This window comes from Zea mays, chromosome 5, assembly GCF_902167145.1.
Source record: "Zea mays cultivar B73 chromosome 5, Zm-B73-REFERENCE-NAM-5.0, whole genome shotgun sequence".
NCBI classification, from domain to species: domain Eukaryota; kingdom Viridiplantae; phylum Streptophyta; class Magnoliopsida; order Poales; family Poaceae; genus Zea; species Zea mays.
The window spans coordinates 30,667,707-30,686,391 of record NC_050100.1 but is presented as its reverse complement, the minus strand read 5'-3'; the positions used below and the strand labels follow the sequence as shown (position 1 = coordinate 30,686,391).

Genomic DNA, 18,685 nt, shown 5'->3' with positions numbered 1-18,685 from the left:
GGGGCTCGGACTCGACCTCGGCCACGGAAGACAGACTCGACCTCGGCTTCGGAGGAGCTTCCACATCACCCAACCTAGGGCGCAGACCAGCCACGTCAACAGGAGACGCCATCATCACCCTGCCCCGAGCTGACTCGGGCCACGGGGAACAAGACCGGCGTCCCATCTGGCTCGCTCCACCAGAAAGGCAATGATGGCGCCCCGCATACTCTGTGACGACGGCTGCTCTCAGCCCCCTTATGGAAGCAAGAGGACGTTAACAAGGACTCAACAGCTCCGACAGCTGTCCCTCCGCCAGGCTCCAACACTCCTCCGACGGCCACGACATCACACCAGCTGGGTGCCAAAATCTCTCCGGCTGCCACGACGACATGTACTTAGGGCGCTAGCTCTCCTCCGCTAGACACGTAGCACTCTGCTATACCCCCCATTGTACACTTGGATCCTCCCCTTACGCCTATAAAAGGAAGGACCAGGGCTCTCTTAGAGAGGGTTGGCCGCGCGGGGACGAGGAGGAGACAGGCGCTCGCGTGAGGCCGCTCGCTCCCTCTCCCGCGTGGACGCTTGTAACCCCCTACTGCAAGCGCACCCGACCTGGGCACGGGACGAACACGAAGGCCGCGGGATTTCCACCTCTCTCACTCCTGTCTCCGGCCACCTCACTTCCCCCCTTCGCGCTCGGCCTCGCATCGACCCATCTGGGCTGGGGCACGCGGCGACATTCACTCGTCGGCTTAGGGACCCCCCGGTCTCGAAACACCGACAAGGAGGGTGGACTGGAGGCGAAGCGACGCTATGCGTGTAGCCGGCAGAGCGGAGTAACTGAGTGGATGGGGTGTTTTCCTTGGCTGAGGGTGTTGAGTGTGTGTGGAGAGGGAGAGGGTAGCTGGGTGTATTTATAGCTGAGTGTATGTGGTGTAGCACAGTAAAGTTTACTGTTGGTGAGAATAGTGACGAATGAATCGTCTGACTTAGTATGAACATGAGAGTTATAGGCAGAATATGGGACGAGAGTATTTTGGGAGTTTTCTAGAATATGAACCATGCTTAAGGGATGACATGGTTGGATAGGGAATAGTTTGATAAGAATTTAGAAGCGAGAATTATTGGAATCTGAGTTTGGAAGCCTGGTTCGAAGGAATCTCAAGTTAAGCGTGCTCAACTTGGAGAAACCTAGGATGAGTGACCAGATGGGAAGTTCCTACTGGAAGGAAAATCACAGTCACCGGAGTTTGTATAACTGGAATATGGGTCTGGCTGGTCTTAGGTGGACTAGACAGCATGATGGATGAGTAGTTGAAATTTGGGGTGATCGGATGATCGATGAATATTAACGGTGAATAGTAACGGTAAATAGTGACGGTAAATAGTAACGGTAAATAGTAACGGTAAAATAGTAACGGTAAATAGTGACGGTAAAATAGTGACGGTAAATAGTAATGGTAAATAGAAACGGTAAATAGTAACGGTAAAAAGTAACGGTAAATAGTAACGGTAAAAAGTAACGGTAAATAGTAACAGTAAAAAGTAACGGTAAATAGTAACGGTAAATAGTAACGGTAAAATAGTGATGGTGAATAGTTCGTATGAACGAACGATGAACGATGAATAGGAATTATGAACGAACGATGAACGATCGAATGATCGAACGAACGGACGATCGGAATTTTGGTAGCATAACGGCAGGAAAAGGATTATTTGGACGAACGAACGGACGAACGATCGAACGATCGGACGAACGGACGAACGAACCATGAACGATCGGACGAACGATCAAACGATCGGACGAACGAACGATCGGAATTTCGGCAGCATAACGGCAGGAAAAAGATTATTTGGACGAACGAACGAACGATCGAACGATCGGACGAACGGACGAACGAACCATGAACGATCAGACGAACGATCAAACGATCGGACGAACGAACGAACAACTAAGAACAGGGGGACGAACGATCGAAGAACGACCGAACGATCCTTGTGCTAGTGTGTGCTTGTGTGGAACATGGAGTGGGTGTGTGTGGGGGGGGAGAGTTGCCATGAAATGGCTTGGGGTGGGATGAGAGGAGGCCCTTGCCCCTCTATTTATAGCCATGGTGGGGGGATTAGGAGGAGGGATGAGAGGATTAGTGGGAGGATGAGTGGATTAGTGGGAGATTAGCATGTATTTGTCTTATATGAGTGTAATTAGCTTGTAGAGCTCACCGTATGACACCGGAGGCATACGTATACGTATGAGCATGAAGAAAGTTATGAAGAAAATATTTGTGGGGGCTTGAAAAATGATTCTGAAGGTATTTCTTAGGAAGAAAATACTTGGAGATATATCGGTGGAATATTTGGGCAATATTTCTGGAAAGAATTTGAGGGGATCACTAGGGAAAATATCTGGACAATATTTTTGGAAGGAATTTGAGGGGGATCATTGGGGAAATATTTGTAGGATATTTGAGGAGGATTTTGGAGAGAATATAGACCACTATACTTTATTTGTTCATATCAACTCGCAAACAAACATTTTGAAACAAAATTTAAAATTCATTTTGAATTTAGAGCGAGTTTGAGAAAATTTCAGGATTTGAATTTTTGGGATGCTACAGGACTGCAGGATGTGCCTTCCATCGTTGCGCACTGCGGGGGTCCCGGGGCAAGGGGCGTGGACAGCGGTGGTGAATGGATGATGGACGACATGGTGAATGGCGCGGTCACCGGTGGGGAAGCAGATGCGTGCTGGCGAATCCCGGGCGTGGTGAATGTCGCGGTCTCCGGTGGGTAAGCCGAGGCGTGTTGTGGATGTGCCATGCCGGAACTGGTGGGGAAGGGCGCGGTCTCTGGTGGGGAAGGGCTTGGACGCGGTGGGGAAGCACGCTGCAGGGGCATGGTGAAGGGCGCTGATGGCTAATTGCTCTACCTGCGCCGCGCGTGGGGATGGGTGTGGAGGCGGGCGTAGATTGGAGGTGGTCGTCGACTGCGGCGAGGATGGCTCTCGGCGTTGAAGGCGGCCTGGGGTCGGGTGCTGATTGCTCTACCTATGCCATGCGGGCGTTGATGGGAGGCGCGGCGCAGGGATTGGGGATGAAATTCCATGGCGGGGGCTCGGGCGCGATGGTGGCGGACTTGGGGGCAGGGGCATGGTGAGGTCGGGTGGACGCCCTCCATAGAGTCATATGGTGTAGTAGAGATTCCTATCCCGTGTGGATTGGATAGAATTGAAAAAAATATGAAAGATTTTGTTTTATTTAATATTTAAATCCATTTAATTCCATCCAATCTACATGGATTGAGAGCAAAACAAATAAGCCCTAAGAAAGCCCAGGAGCTCGCTAGTATACTCGCGTGGACCTACACGCTATACGTACGGACAAGTGCTCAATACAACGTATATCGTGTAAAATACTGTTTTATATTATAAACTAAACTGTTTATAAAGTAGCATAAAACAAAATGATATAGGGAGTGAGATAGGACAACAACTAATATACAATCAGACCTTATATGCAAGCGTGCAAGCGAGCCTCTTAGTTTGTTAGATCATGATCTAACTGTAGACATGATCGTGGTTTGTTAGTGGGGTTTCCTATAAATCTACACGAGTTGGTGATAGAATGGTTTAAGTGTTAAATGTAATTCATGATTGAATCATAATCTAACGACGCTTGCATATAAGACCTGATTGCATATCAGTTGTTGCCGTGAGATAAAGGTGAAAAGCCGATGTGTAGAGATGGCAACGGGTAAAAACTCGTTCGCTATTACTTGCCCAAACTCATACCCGTGAAGAAAAAATATGGCCGCTAAAAAACTCATACCTATGACGGGTATAAAAATTTGCCAAAACCCATGCCCATGCGGGTTTTGGGTACCCAAAGGGTTTCCCATACCCACTAACATCAACACGAAAAATAATTCATCATATAAATGATAGTTAATGTATTAATAAACCCGAATAAAAGGAACAAGTGATAACTAATTTTAGCTTAAACTTTGTTACATTGAGTTTATGGCAACGACTGTTGTGCAAGCAATCTTTCTATGCAAGCGTGCAAGCAAATCATCTGATCCGTTAGATCGTGATCGAACCGTAAGTCACATTTAACACTTAAACCCTTCCACCACTAGCTTAATAATCTTTATAAAAAAACCCCTAACAAACTATGGTTATATCTGTGGTTGGATCACGATCTAACGGATCAGATGGTTTGCTTGCACGCTTGCACAGAAGGATTGCTTGCACAGCAGTCGTTGCCTGAGTTTATTTCAATTAGAACATATTCAATTAATAATATTATGAGACATATTTATAAGATATATTGATTTTAAGACGAGTTTTAAAAACACATGAGTTTGCGGGTATGGATAGTGAAAGAACAAGTCCATGCCCACGTACCCGCTGGATTTTCATTTGAACTTATTAATAAACTCATGGGTAGAGAAATTGATCTAAATTCATATTCTAATAGAGCAAAAGCCCACTGAGTTTCAGGTAGCGGGTACCCATTGCCATCTCTAAAAGATGTGCGAGAGGGCTATACATCGCACGGGCCAGACGTGGAGCAGGCCAGGGTCGAGGCCCAACTGGAGCTCCAGGAAGGCACACAGGCCGAAAGCCGCCACCGTTTCTTCATCTCCCATCTGCCGGCGCTCCATCTTCGACTCCCTCCCCGACTCGCGCTCGGCACGCAGGCGACGACGGCGGCGCTCAGGCTCGGGCTCGGGCTCTCAGCGACGGCGGGGCAGTCCCAATTTCGGCGGCGGCGTCAGCGGCTCCCCCTCCCGCCTCTTGCCAATCGCCTCGCGCCCTCGCCTCCGGTCCTCCGCACACCGGCCGGTGACCCTGCGTGCGCGCCTCCCGCTCCCCTCCCGCCTCCGGTGGACCGTTGACAGCGCCCGGCCCCGGCGGCTGCACTGCGCGCCGCGTACGGCCGGCGGGCAGCGGGAGCCAGCAGCCGCTGCTCTACCAAGGCGGCCGCACCGCTTTGGTAGCGCTTATGCCCCAACGAAGCGTTACCCGTCCGCTTAGCGCTGAAGCGTGCGCTTAGTGCCGCCTGTTGGAACCCTGATCTATAGTTGGTCTTCTTATAACTTCTCATAGTACACTTTCAGCAACACATTGGACTACAATGGAGAATATGCGTTATGCTGAGGAGCTCGTGAGGGAGTTTCTAGTTTTCAGGGGTTTCACAAGTACGCTGCAAGCGTATGAGACAGAGTTGTCTACTGAGATTGGCAGGAACTTTCAAGGAGACAAGATCGTGGATTTAGTGTTCTCAGAGTATGTACCGAAATACCAACTGGACAAGTTGCTCGGTCTGTTTGCCTTTTTCAAGCAGTGTTTCATGTCACCTGCGGACACAGAGTTGTTCTCAACCCTTGTTAAGTTGGAGCTGTCAGTATTAAGGTACTATGTTATTAATGCTTTGAAATCTGGAAGACAAGACAAAGTAATTGAATTCTTTGGTGAGAGTGGCAATTATCTGATGCAAAAGCGTGGAGATTGGCTGGCATGGTTTGGTGCGTGTTCTTGCCTTCTTTTTCCTAACTCCTTATACGTCATTCTCATGCTTTGTCAATCTCAATAACAATGTGCAGCTATTCCATATATTAAGAACCCAAGCTTGGATCCACAATTCCGTCTATATTTCTCCAAAGAGTGGCTGGACACTTTGGTTCTTTCATTTAGGAATTTTTTGAGTGGGATATTCAATGATACTCATATCCTTCCATAATATACTCTTTGTTGTATCTCTGGTGGGATGTTTCCCAACATTTTACAATATCTTCTTTCCTATTGACTGATTTATAATGTTATCCCCTTCCTAGGTGAACATCACTGCGATAGAACTCAATGTTCGTGAATGCTATTGTTTCTAACTTTCTATGATTTTTTTGATTTGACATACATAGTGTTATTTGCTGCTACACTGTTTGCCCTTAACTTTTCCACGGACCCCAGCTCTTATGAGAATTAGTAGTGAAAAGAATACCATCAAATCCCTCAAGAATGACATAAAACAACTGAATAATAAATTGGCAGAGCTACAAGCATCCTTAGAGGAGAAGGAAGATGAAATCTCTCTGTTGAGGAGGTAAATTTATTCTCATTTCTCTTGCAGGCGAAGTTACTTTTTTTTGCCTATTAATGCATGCAAATCTTTTTGACTTGGCATACGTATCCTTCCAAAAATTAACAGCTAGTTTATTAGGTTTGATTTGGTTAACTGAATTATATTCATAATAAAGTATTCTAACATTAACTTTTCTATATAGGTTTCTTTCTGCTATTAATGTTAAGCTTGGTTAGATTGTGAGTGCTAAATCTAACCTCATCACGTATACAGAAACAAACGCATGCATGCATCCTCTAAACATGCCACAACATATAAATGTAGGAACTATAATAGTGGTGGTTATGGAAACAAGAATGTAGTTGGTACTAGTACAGCTGGTTCCCCTCATGAAGAGATGTCAGAAAACTATGAAGAATCCTCGGCCTCGAGTAGCATGATACAGGGTTTTGATTCTCGGTCCTCAAGTTCAGTGAAATCTTATACAAGAGGTGGAAAATTCCATGAATCTTCTGAGATCAACCATACAGGTTGGTGCTTATCTTTTTCATGGCTATTGTATCAGTATTTACCACATGTTTGTGCTGGGAACCTAGTAAGATAGGGTTTCACTGGTTTCCATGCATTGGTATTACACTGAATTAGCGGTTATGCAGAATACCCTTAACCTTAACCTGGATAACACAATGCAAGCTGTTATTTGGTTTGCCTACATAAAGCTGTACATTGTTACACTTGTAATTTATTTCCTGCGTAAGTGGCCAGACTAGGCCTTGGGCTGTAGAGTGGGTGCGGGAGGGAGTGTGCATAGTTGAATACACAGGATGCGTTACACATGTAATTGGTTTCCTTCATAAGTGGCCAGACTAGGCCTTAAGCTGCAGAGCGGGTGTGGGAGGGAGGGTTCATAACAGGATACACAGGATTTGGCCGGTGGTGCAGGCTGAACTTGCTTTGAGGACAGTGCTAGCCTGCATATGGGATTATGCAGGCAACCAAACATGGACGAATTGCACTATGGGGGCCTGTATAAGGGGTTGTTCAGGCAACCAATTTGACCCTTAGTTGTGCTTTTGCCTTCACCACCATGCATACTAAGAGCATCTGTAGTGATGAGTGGAATCATTGCCGACATGTAGGACTGAAGAGAGCAAAAATAACGTTTACTGTTGAACTGGTCTTAACTGCATGTATGGGTTCACAATAGCAATAAACAAATTGGACAAAATAATCCGTGCCTGATTGCCTCCTCATGGCTACAGATAACAAGCCTGCAAAAATATGATTCAATACCCTTTACATTGACTCCTCTAGTGGCGCGATTTGAGTCAAGATGCCCAAGAGGGGCAGGGTGATGAATTGGGCTTCTTTAATTTTTTTTTTCAAATTAAAACCTAAGCACAAGCCGAAACTTCATCCAAGTGCCTAATGGTATGACAAAATTTTGCACCCTAATTTTCAATCCTATACTAGCATGACAATTATAGAAATGTAACCGCTTGAATTGAATTTCTCAAATGTAAATGTGGTAAGTATATCTTCAATATTTTGTCGAGGTATCGAAGAGTCGACATTCTCGTTGGAGCACCCGTACAAGGGTGCCACTCCCCTTGGTCCGTGTAAGAAAAGTGCTCTCTACGAGCTGGTTCTTCGCCGCTCTGGTATGGTGAACCGCTCACAACCATATACAATCTTGAGTTGGGTTACCCACAAGCTCTCCGACTGATCACCACACTCTCAATCGCCACCTAATCGTTTAGGTGATACCGATCACCAAGAGTAACAAGCATAAACTCTCAATTGACCATACCAAGTCTAATGAGGGTGGTGGATGCACACAAGCTATTCTCAGTGCACTAATGAGGCTGCTAATCGCGCGATTATCAACTTCCAAGTTCCTTATTAGACAAAGGCTATTCCTCACTCTCAAGGGGTTGCTTCAACAATTGAAATGGGCAAGAGAACTTAATATGCAGAGTTGGGGTATAAATAGCCCCAAGGGGTGAAACTAGCCGTTACACCCCATCAACATAGTTGAAGACACCGGACATGTCCGGTGCTCACCAACTCACTGCACCTGACATGACGGTCAAGGATTTCAAGTCGTCTGACTAATCACGATTAGTTGCGATTAGTCGGGCAAGTCGGTTTTGTTGATGCGACTAGGAAGTCCGATCCGATCTACTCGACAAATCGTCTGGTCGTCCGACTAATCGTCGACTAAGCGTGATTAGTCGTCCAATTTGGGTGGGGACGACTAGGATCTGTTTTTTGCTGTGGACTGCTGGTCGCGGCCCAGTTTGGGTGGGAACGACTAATGGGGTGGTAATAGAGCCCATCAGTGTTAGGGTTTAGTAAAACCGGCTGCTACCCTCTGCCCCTCTCCCTGTTCTACCAGCAGACTGTTTGATTCTGGCGGCTGCCCTCTCCTTGTTCCTCAACGGCGGCTGCCCTCTCCTTGTTCCTCAACGGCGGCTGCCCTCTCCTTGCTCCTCAATGGCGGCTGACCTCTCCTTGTTCCTCAATGGCGGCTGCCCTCTCCTTGTCTGTCAACGGTTGCAGCCTCCTCGGCAGCGGCGGCCAGCAGCCTGCACAGCGGCAAGATGAGTACATTGTCTGAAGGTACCTTTCATCGCTGCACCCCTATGTGATCTGTTCCCTTCTTGAATTCATCTCTCTGTTCATCACAACACTCTTCATCTATGCACCTGCACAGCCCTCAATTTCTTTCATTCTTTCATTCTTTGTGTTAGTGACTGGTATGAGTGATGTTCTGAAATCTGAATTCTGATTTGTCCAGTTCTAGTTTTCAATATTCATATTTGTTATGTTTGGTATTGCCTCCTATATGCTATATTGCTATATATATTATATATATAGGTCCTGTAAATATGCAGGACAACTGTATGGACGCCCAACTCGACTAGGACCCAATTAGTTGACCTAATCGTCGTCCTAATCGCGATTAGTCGCCTGGTCGCCCAGGTGGATCGACTAGCAAGTCGGCCGACTTGAAATCATTGATGACGGTGCCTTCCCAACGACTAGTTTATGAAACTAGTCGACGTAGTCGTTACTATACGTGGCATCCGATGCGTACACCTGTAATACATCAGACATGTCTAATGAGTGTGGTATTTGAGTGCATAATTGTAGATCTCTCTGAGTACCCTATCCGGTGGCACACCAGACATGTTCGGTGAGTACTCACCCTCAACACAATTTACCTATTCTCTGAGTACCCTATCCGGTGTCATGTCTGCTGGTACTCTGGCACGTCTGGTGAGTACAATTTTCTTTAGGCCACTTCTGCAAGCTCTAGGTGCCCTGTCCGGTGCACCTTATTCAATGTACATTGGACACATCGATGTTTCTCTCACACACTATAGGCCACACTACAGAGCACACTCATGTTAGGTGCTTTATTCGATGAAGCACTGGACACGTCCATTGCTACTGCAACATCGCCAATGCAACATCACCAATTCATTCGTTTCAATCGTTTTTGAGTTGGGTTTTGTTTCAAACTTTTTGTAGGCTCTCTTGGGTTATCTATCACTAGTTTTCACAACTGTGCACCACCACACCTAACTAGACATGTCTGGTTCAAGCTACATGTTTCATGCCCCTTTATAGAAGAAAATAAAGGTCTTATTATTAATCTAAGTGTCTGACTTCATTGACACTTAGAACTAGCTGATTTTTAACCTTCTCGACCATCCTTTGAAAACTGACCATTGTTTTCCATCAATAAGGGCATGAATATCATATGAACCCAATCATCTTTTGTTACTGTGACCTAACTTACCTTGTTTCTGTAACACACACGTTAGTCACAATAATATTATGTTGTCATTAATCACCGAAACCAAATTGGGGCCTATATGCTTTCAGTGTTAGTTCAATTTTACATCATCTGAAATGAAAAGTCGGTTTTCTGGGCACCTGGAGATGGTCTAATGCTTCCGTAGTTTAGATTGTTTTAATGTGTGCACCAATATATTTTTCCTATTTCATATTCTTCAATTTATTCTTCTGTTGTGCTTTATGTATAGTACATGTTTTCCATATCTTTGGTACCCTTTCTTTTGCTGCAGAGGATCAGCAGGTTTTGGTGACTGAGGAAGAGTTTCCTGAGGTGAAAGTAGATTTCCAGGTAAGCTACAGTTTGTTCTACTATTATATCATCCCCTTTTGCAGTCACCTGTATGACTGATTAGACTTGCTAACAGGAAACATTTTTAGGCCATAACAGTCCAATTAGCCGATGTCGATTTTCTGCATCTGGGTCAAATATTGCTAGTTCATCAATTGATGGCACAGTTAGGTAATTTTGCTATATTTGAGTAACTTCACATTGGCTGCCAAACTCAAGGTTCTGGAGTTTGACTCGTTGACATTATCCTTTCGAAAGGATTTGGACATATGATTCGTCAACTGCATCATCCAGAAATGCTACTATATACTGTGGGTCTGAAGTCAGTGCACTTTCATGGGAATGCAGATCTGACAGATTGGTATGCCTATATTGGATTTGATGGCACTACTATCTTTCCATTACTCTAAATTTGGTTAAACTAAACTTGTTGAAGATTTCTGTTTTGTCACCCATTTCTCTTGACCATAGCTGCTCATAGGCACAGCTAATGGAGGAATTAAAGCTTGGAATGCTGATGCAAAGAGAGTTGTTTGCGACCTGAGTACATCTAGAAACTTTCCAAGGTTATAATCTATAGTCTGCTTGTTCCTTGCTGAGAATGTTTTGTTAACAAAGTTTTTCTATTTCTTGCAGCATCTTAGATTTGAAATGCAGCCCTGTTGAACCTGTGTTTGTCTCTGCAGCTGCATCAAGACGGTATTGTCTAGATTTCATACTTCATGTGCATGATAAGAAGTCCATAGCTTTGTTAACTCCACATACTTTTCTCTCTAGTAGCATCGTTTTATTATACTTAGTTTGAACTTATACATCTTTTCAGGCATGGATCAACTACATTTGAGAGAACAGGATTTGCCAACTTGACAGTGTGGCATATGAAAACATGGAAGCCATTGGTAGTTCATTTGCTTTCATCCTCTCTTGAACTTGTATGTGGATTTGTAGCCAGTATCTTTTCTAAAGGCTTCCCCCCCCTTTTTTTTCTTCTACTGTGAAGACTGTCCTCCCTCTTGGTGAGGATCCACCTGCCATTACTTCTCTTTGCTTCAATCACAATGGGAAGATTTTGGCAGCTTCTGCTACAGATGGAATGATTCACATGTTTGGTATCCTTTCATTGTGATATTCTTGTACCATCCCTATCAAATCTATAGTTTATTCATATTTGATGCAGATTTCTACTTTTTTTGTACTGGTATTTTGTTCTTAAGACATACATCTTGTTATTGTCGATCAATTATTCAGCTACACTAGTCTGACCTCAACCAGAATTATAAGAGCTTAGCTAGTTAGCAATCATAAATATTGGAAAGCCAGTTTAGCAATGAGAGAGTTTATCGGTGAGTGGTCTTGGAACTTTGCACTGTTTGCTGCAATGATGCTAGAACCTGCTTCTGTTTTGTTTGCATGAGATTCCCCCCTCCTCCTTTGTGATTATTTGAGCCTGCCATCTTCCTTAACTGCAAACAGACATGTCTGCTGGTCTTCAAATTACAGGATGGCCTGCCCATGATTCACCTGTGAGCTCTGTTCTTTTTGGGCCAGCAGAAACTAGCATCTTCAGCTTAGGCTCGGACGGAAAGGTATGCAGCATTTCACCTTTTTTTTTACTTCATTTATGCAACTTTCTGATGCCCTACTAAGTGCTTATCGTCTGCACATCAGATTATAGCCCCTGGATCCTCATGGCAAATAATCTTCTTAGTTATACTCCAGTTAGCAACTATAAACAAAATTAAAGTCGCAACATGTTTTATATTGTTATTGTTTCTCTGTACTAACGTGAATGATTTTATACAAATATTTAATTTAATAACAATCCATTAATTTGCATGGTTTCATCCGAATGTTAACTTTATTGACTCTAGATACTTGAATGGAGTTTGCACAATCAAGGTCAGATTCTTTGGTCAAGAGATTGCAGCAGGTGAGAACACCCTACATTTGGTGTGATCATTTGTGAATTGTTGAGACAGTTATAACCTGCTCATTTGTCCCTGCGCTTCTGCTATCAGATTCTGCAATCCGGAGAGCTTTAAAACACGAATGCATGAAATAGCATTGGATTCAAATGGCAAGAGGCTGCTGGTCACCTCCGGTTTGGTTCGGGCCCCAATATACCAGGTTTCACAATCATCTTATTGCCCCCACATAAATTTACGTTTGTAGAGATGGGTACAATGATCCTTACGCATCCCTTCAGGTACAAGGCCATGAAAGCGAACTGAGGACACTGCCGCACAGTTCATCTATCACAAGTGTGGATTGGCATCCAACACTGCCAATGTACATCACTGGATCCGCAGACCACTCTGTCCGGGTCACGTCTATCTTATGATGATCTATAAAACAAGGTGCTGGCAACAACCTTTCCCAGCTAGCTAGCATGCATCAACCCTTATTGACAGTCTTATCCATGCGTGAGGCTCGGTGTCACGCTATTTCCTCGCATGGAAGATGAGCTGTGTTCTTGTTTTGTGGCTTTGGTGTGCGTCTAATTCTGTACCCTTTGGTGGGTTGCTCCAACATTTTTTTTTCTTGTTGTAAACAGGCATAGAGTTCTGTGGTCATTTGCTTTAAAATGAGTGATAGATCAAAATAAGTAAACTTTGTAGCCCGTCTCTCGAAATCTCACGTCTGCATACGCAGATATGCTATATACTGTATGTACTTGTAAATGAATTTGTAGCCCGTCTCAGATAGTACTTCGCATTACAATCTATCATCCTTCACATGCTAGTAGGAGCGACCCACAGGTCAGCGACTTCAAATGCCTTGTGCAGCGCCTATCTGTCTCCGTATTGCTTCTAATCCAGGGACGCCTAGCTGTATTCTTAGCACGCGTGATTTGAGGAACCGGATTCTCTCTAACCTAAGTTAAAGGGACTCGTGCAATCACACACACCTGCGAGTATAACACGAGTCTATCTTCGTAATTCTTTTTTTTTTTATAATTCTGATCAAATTCGAGATGTTTTGCCTCTAAAAAAATTAGTTAAATTTGGAACATACAATACCCCTCCGTCAGAAAAATGTGATGATCTAGAATTTTTAATCAGGCGAGTGGATGGGAGAAATAATTCTACCGAAACCGACTGCCTACTAATCTCTGGGGTACGACTACAACGCGACGCCGGAAGCTTGAACGATGTGAGGTGTTCAACCCCCGGCCAGCAGCCTCGACCTTCCTTAGTTGGCCGACCATGCCATTGCTTTCGATCGGTCCGATCACCCCGAGCACATTCCCCGTCCGGATCAATACCTGCTTATCGTTGACCCCATTGTGGGTACGGTAAGGCTATCCAAAGTGCTCGTAGACGGAGGTAGTGGGCTCAACATCCTCTACTCTGCCGCGTATAATGCCATGGATCTCAACCGAGACCGCCCCGACCGATCGAGGGTCCATTTTTGTCGGGTACATGGGAACCGGGTGCCCGAAGAAAGCCAAAAAGCCTCCCAAAGACGGTCCACTAACGTTAACCCTGGAAGCACCTGTCCCCGGACGAACCCCACGACACTAAGTCGGGGGTCGAGCGTGGCGGAGTCTGATAGGAGGGTCGAGCGTGCAGAAGGAAAACTACTCGAGTGGATCCCTCGCCTGGCCCGCGACTGACATCCCATGGCACCGAGCCCGGGGTAGAGAGTGGTAGAGTCCGATAGGAGGGCCGAGTGTGCCGAAGGGAAACTACTCGAGTGGATCCCTCGCCTGGCCCGTGACTGACCCGTCATAAGTGACCGGTCGCATTGACTGCGCCTGACGAGCCACATAAGAGGCGTGGGTCCGCCTCCCACTCATAGCCTATGAACTCCTCGGGCTGCGACACATTTATGGCCCGCAAACCCCTGGCCTGCGGCGCACTCATGATCTATCGAGACTAGGCCTGAGTATGCAGATCCCTGGTAGGGCACAAACACGATGAGTCGCACCGAGCCCTAGGCTACGGAGGCTAGAGGTCAGCATAGCGCGCTCGGGCCCCACGCTGCCCCCGCCGTTCGCCATAAAGAATACGAGACAGCGAGGCGACCCCGAGGCCCATGAGTACACGTGGCTTCACCCATGGTAGAATGCTCGGTTTTACCATCGCCCCGTGGCTCCTTAAGGAAGCCAACGCTGTCCAACCCCCTCTTTGGCCTATAAAAGGAGGAAGCCAACCCAAGAAAGGGGACTAGACCCTTGGACCCTTGGACCCCTGAACACACAGACGAACGCATGCACAAGAACAAACCCTAGACGAGAAGATGTCTAGAAGGATCGATGAACAGGAGGAGGACACGCCAACGAGGACCCAGAGACCGGAGCCTCCGCCGCCAAGCCAAGACTTAGCTATGACTCCACTCTTTAACCCTTAGCTCCACCTCCACCGAGATAAGAGACCTGTGAGTCTTTCCTCCCTCTCTCGCCCGCTTATAACCCCTACTATGAGCTTGGATCATCAAAGGTGTTGGTAGCACAAGCCGCCGATAACTGGAAGTAGAGACGTTCTGCCCGATAATCTTGCGTCCACCGTGCACACCGTCCGGAGCCCGGAACGCGCACAACATTTTTTTGTCGAAGCGAGGTTCGAAACACCGACACTTTCCTAGCCAAAGAGTTTGTTATGCACGATGCTTCCACTTTAATCTCTAGCAAAACTAGTGGAACCATAGTATCATTCCAATTCCATTGAAATATGGGCATCACTAACAACATTGCATGGATCAAAGCCTAATCTACATGTATCCATGCTAAAACAAGGAGGGACAAATACCTTCCTCGCCGTTCTCCATCCAGGGCAACACGTGCAGGCAGTTGTTAGCCATCGAGCACAACATTATTCCATTGCCTATTTTTTATGGACCCACTTGCGTCGCATTGCTCGTTGTTTTCTTGGTCTCCTATGCCATTGTCGAGTTCATCAACAATTCAACATCCAAGTCGCCACCACTGCTATCGCGTTAGGGTTCTAGTTGGGCGAGGGAGAGGGGTGAGTGATGGAAAGGATAATACAACCAAGGCACCACGCACCACACCGTTGTAATGCCAACTGAATGGGGTGGAGGGGGTACAACCTATCGTATGTTACATAAGCATGGCATATTTCAACGTTTATGGGAATTGTAATGGCGTACTTCAGAAATAGGAATAGTAATGACAAATCTCCCATCTTTAAGAAATATAATAGTACCAATAAAACATTTTTTTATGTTGGTGACACTCCAACCCAATTGGTTGGTGCACATTGATGCCCAAACATTTATTAAAAAGGAAAACTCTAGTATGAAATGCACAAATGCCACGTTAGTATTTATCTATAAGGCCCTGTTTGTTTCATTGGAATTGAATTCCATTTTAATAATTATAATTTAGACAAAATTAATTAAGTTCATATATTTATATATGTAATATATTTGTATATTATCTTAAATCATATGAGAGATATAGTTATATACTACGTTCATGTTATAACAAATCAAGTAAAAGAGTGTGCTATAAGTTGTGCATCAGAAAATAGCATGTAAATCTATAGAATCAATTTCCATCTCTCACCCCATAAATTTGAGATAGGCTTATATTATAACTTTGGAAAGTGGTGAAATGTCACATTCTAAAAAATAGCCTATTCAAATAGTAAGATTCCAATTCCTCAAAATGAAAGGAAACAAACGGGGCCTAATATGATTTATCGTAATATACAAATATATTAACTTAATTAGTTTGTGTCTAAATTATGATTATTAGAATGAAATTCAATTCTAACGAAACAAACGATGCCTAAGGCTATTCACAATAAGGATTTCATAGCACTTTTTCCAACAATACTACATCATCAAGAGTGTCATGAAACTAAAAATAAAACAATGTTTCTCAATGCAAACTTTCATTCCACTATTTCATAGATTAACATACTAATTAAATGTTGTAACTAAATGACCAATAGAGGTGTCGGCGTTTCGACCCCGGGAGGTCCCTGGACCGACGAGTAAATTGTCGCTGCGTGCCCTAGCCCAGATGGGTTGGCGCGAGACGGAACACAAAGAGGAGAAAACCGCGGCTTCGTGTTGTCCTGCGCCATAGTGGATGCGCTTGCAGTAGGGGGTTACAAGCGTTCGCGAGGGAGAAAGAGAGAGAGAGAGAGAGTCTCGCGCGACCACCCTCCTCGTACGAGGGCCCTAGACCTTCCTTTTATAGATGTAAGGAGAGGGTCCAGGTGTACAATGGGGGGTGTAGCAATATGCTAACGTGTCTGGCAGAGAGGAGCCAGAGCCTTATGTACATGCCAACGTGGCTGTTGGAGAAGTGCTAGAGCCCTATGCATGCGATGTCGTGGCCGTCGGAGGAGCGCTTGAGCCCTGTAGAAGCACAGTTGTCGGGGCTGTCGGGACCTTGCTGACGTCTCCTTGCTTCCGTAAGGGGCTGAGAGCCGCCGTCGTCATGGGCGCACGCGGAGAGCCATCATTACTTGTCACCGAGGCGAGCCTGGATGGGATGCCGGTCTTGTTCCTCCGTAGCCTGAGCTAGCTAGGGATAGGGCAATGATGTACCCCCTGCGGCGTGGTCAGTCCGAGCCCAAGGTCGGGCGAGGCGGAGACTCTTCCTGAGGCCGAGGTCGGGGTCGGGCAAGGACGCGATTCCTCCCGAGGTCGAGGTTGAGTCCGAGCCCTGGGGTCGGGCGAAGCGGAGACCGCCTTCCGAGGTCGAGGTTGAGGCCGAGCCTTGGGGTCGGGCGAGGCGGAGACCACCTTCCGAGGCCGAGGCGGGGGTCGAGCCCTAGGGTAGGGCGAGGCGGAGCTTCCTGTGGCGCCTGAGGCTGGACTCGGCTGCTGTCAGCCTCACCCTGGCGGGTGGCACAGCAGTCGGAGCAAGGCAGGCGGCGCTGTTTTCCTGTCAGGTCAGTTAGTGGAGGGGCGAAGTGACTGCGGTCACTTCGGCCCTGTCGACTGGGGAACGCGCGTTAGGATAAGGTGTCAGGCGATCCTTGCATTGAATGCTTCTGCGATACGGTTGGTTGGCGAGGCGATCTGGCTAAGGTTGCTTCACTGCGAAGCCTGCCCGAGCTGGGCCTTGGGCGAGTCGAGGGTGTGCCCGTTGCTTGAGGAGGCCCTCGGGCGAGGCGTGAATCCGCCTGGGTCTACTGTTCCTGCCCGAGGCTGGGCTTAAGTGAGGCGAGATCGCGTCCCTTGAGTGGACGGAGCCTTGACCTGAATTGCGCCCATCAGGCTCTGCAGCTTGTGCTGATGGTGATTACTAGCCGAGTTTAAGAGTGTTGGGGGTACCCCTAAGTATGGTCCCCGACAGTAGCCCCCGATCCTCAAAGGGAGTGTTGGTACTCGCTTGGAGGCTTTGTCGCACTTTTTTGCAAGGGGACCGACCTTTCTCGGTTACATTTTGTTCCGGTGGGTGCGCGCGAGCGCACCCGCCGGGTGTAGCCCCCGAGGCCTCGGAGGAGTGGTTTGACTCCTTTGAGGTCTTAATGCCTTTCGTGATGCCTCGGCCGGTCTGGTTGTTCCCTCATGCGATCTGATCGTAGCCCGGGTGCATGGTCAGGTTCCAAGTTCTCGGGCTGGTTTGTTGACGCTGTCAACAGTTTGGCCGGAGCCGGGTTTGCGAGAGCAGCCCCCGAGCCTCTGCACAGAGCGAGAGGACGATCAAGGACTGAGTCGGCTTTTATCATACGCTCCTTCATCGCCTTTCCGCAAGGAGGAGGGGGGAAAGCGCCATGTTGCCCTCGGAGGGCGCCGAACATGGTGTCTCCAGTGAGTTGCTAATGGGTGATCCGAGTGGACGCCCGTGCCCCGTTCGATAAGGGTCGGCTAGTGGCCCAGAAGCGCGCTCCAAAAGTACCTGCAGGTGATTTGTCGGACCCAGTCCCGTTCGATAGGGTCCGAGGGCTCGATGCCTCCCTCTGATGGGATTCCGTTACAGAATCGCTCCTGCTGGTCTCGGAAATGTCCTAGGGTACCTCGGGAGCATAGCCCGAGCCTTGGCCATGTATCGGACGTACCCAGAGTCATCCCCCGCTCTGCGTGTTCTGGGGCAGCTGTCGAACCCTTCGAGGGGCCAGCCTTCGAACCCCTGATCAGTAGTGGGCGCGGAGCCCGAGTGCTCTGAGGCGGCTGTCGAACCCTTCCGAGGGGCCAGCCTTCGAACCTCTGATCAGTAATGAGCCTGAAGCCCGAGTGCTCTGGGGCGACTGTCGAACCCTTCCGAGGGGCCAGCTTTCGAACCCCTGATCAGTAGGAGGGCTCGGGGCCCGCTTCCTTCGCGGAGAAGGATCCCTTTCGAAATATCCCATTTCCGGTCCCTGTAGCAAGAGAGAGAAAGGGGAAGAGGAAAAGGATACGAAATTAAACGATGTGGCGCACCTTTTTTGACGCGGTCATCGTGGCGGAGGTGAAACGTCGCCCGCTTCGCCTACCAAAGGTGTCGCCTGCCCTGCCGCGAAGTTAATGCGACGGGACGGGTGGTTCGTGGGGCAGCCGT

At 47.1% G+C, this 18,685-nt stretch overlaps 1 protein-coding gene across 3 annotated transcripts; it reads left to right on the top strand.

The window, feature by feature from the left end:
* Positions 1–4,567: 4,567 nt before the first annotated feature.
* On the top strand, positions 4,568–12,944 carry LOC100384033 (uncharacterized). Of its 3 annotated transcripts, none has more exons than XM_020537466.3 (15): positions 4,568–5,511; positions 5,590–5,712; positions 5,945–6,086; positions 6,339–6,595; positions 10,163–10,221; positions 10,298–10,392; positions 10,480–10,582; positions 10,693–10,787; positions 10,858–10,920; positions 11,045–11,120; positions 11,222–11,330; positions 11,695–11,807; positions 12,093–12,151; positions 12,240–12,348; positions 12,428–12,944. In XM_020537466.3, exons 1-15 carry the CDS (start codon positions 5,121–5,123, stop codon positions 12,560–12,562), a joined length of 1,929 nt encoding a protein of 642 aa, XP_020393055.1. In that variant the 5' UTR covers positions 4,568–5,120; the 3' UTR covers positions 12,563–12,944. The 3 variants fall into 3 exon arrangements, with proteins under 3 accessions (XP_020393055.1, NP_001349169.1, XP_008644137.1); NM_001362240.1 differs by having other exon boundaries at positions 4,618–5,511; positions 6,390–6,595; positions 12,428–12,925; XM_008645915.4 differs by lacking the exons at positions 4,568–5,511; positions 5,590–5,712 and adding an exon at positions 6,268–6,304 and having other exon boundaries at positions 5,947–6,086; positions 6,390–6,595.
* Positions 12,945–18,685: the final 5,741 nt, after the last annotated feature.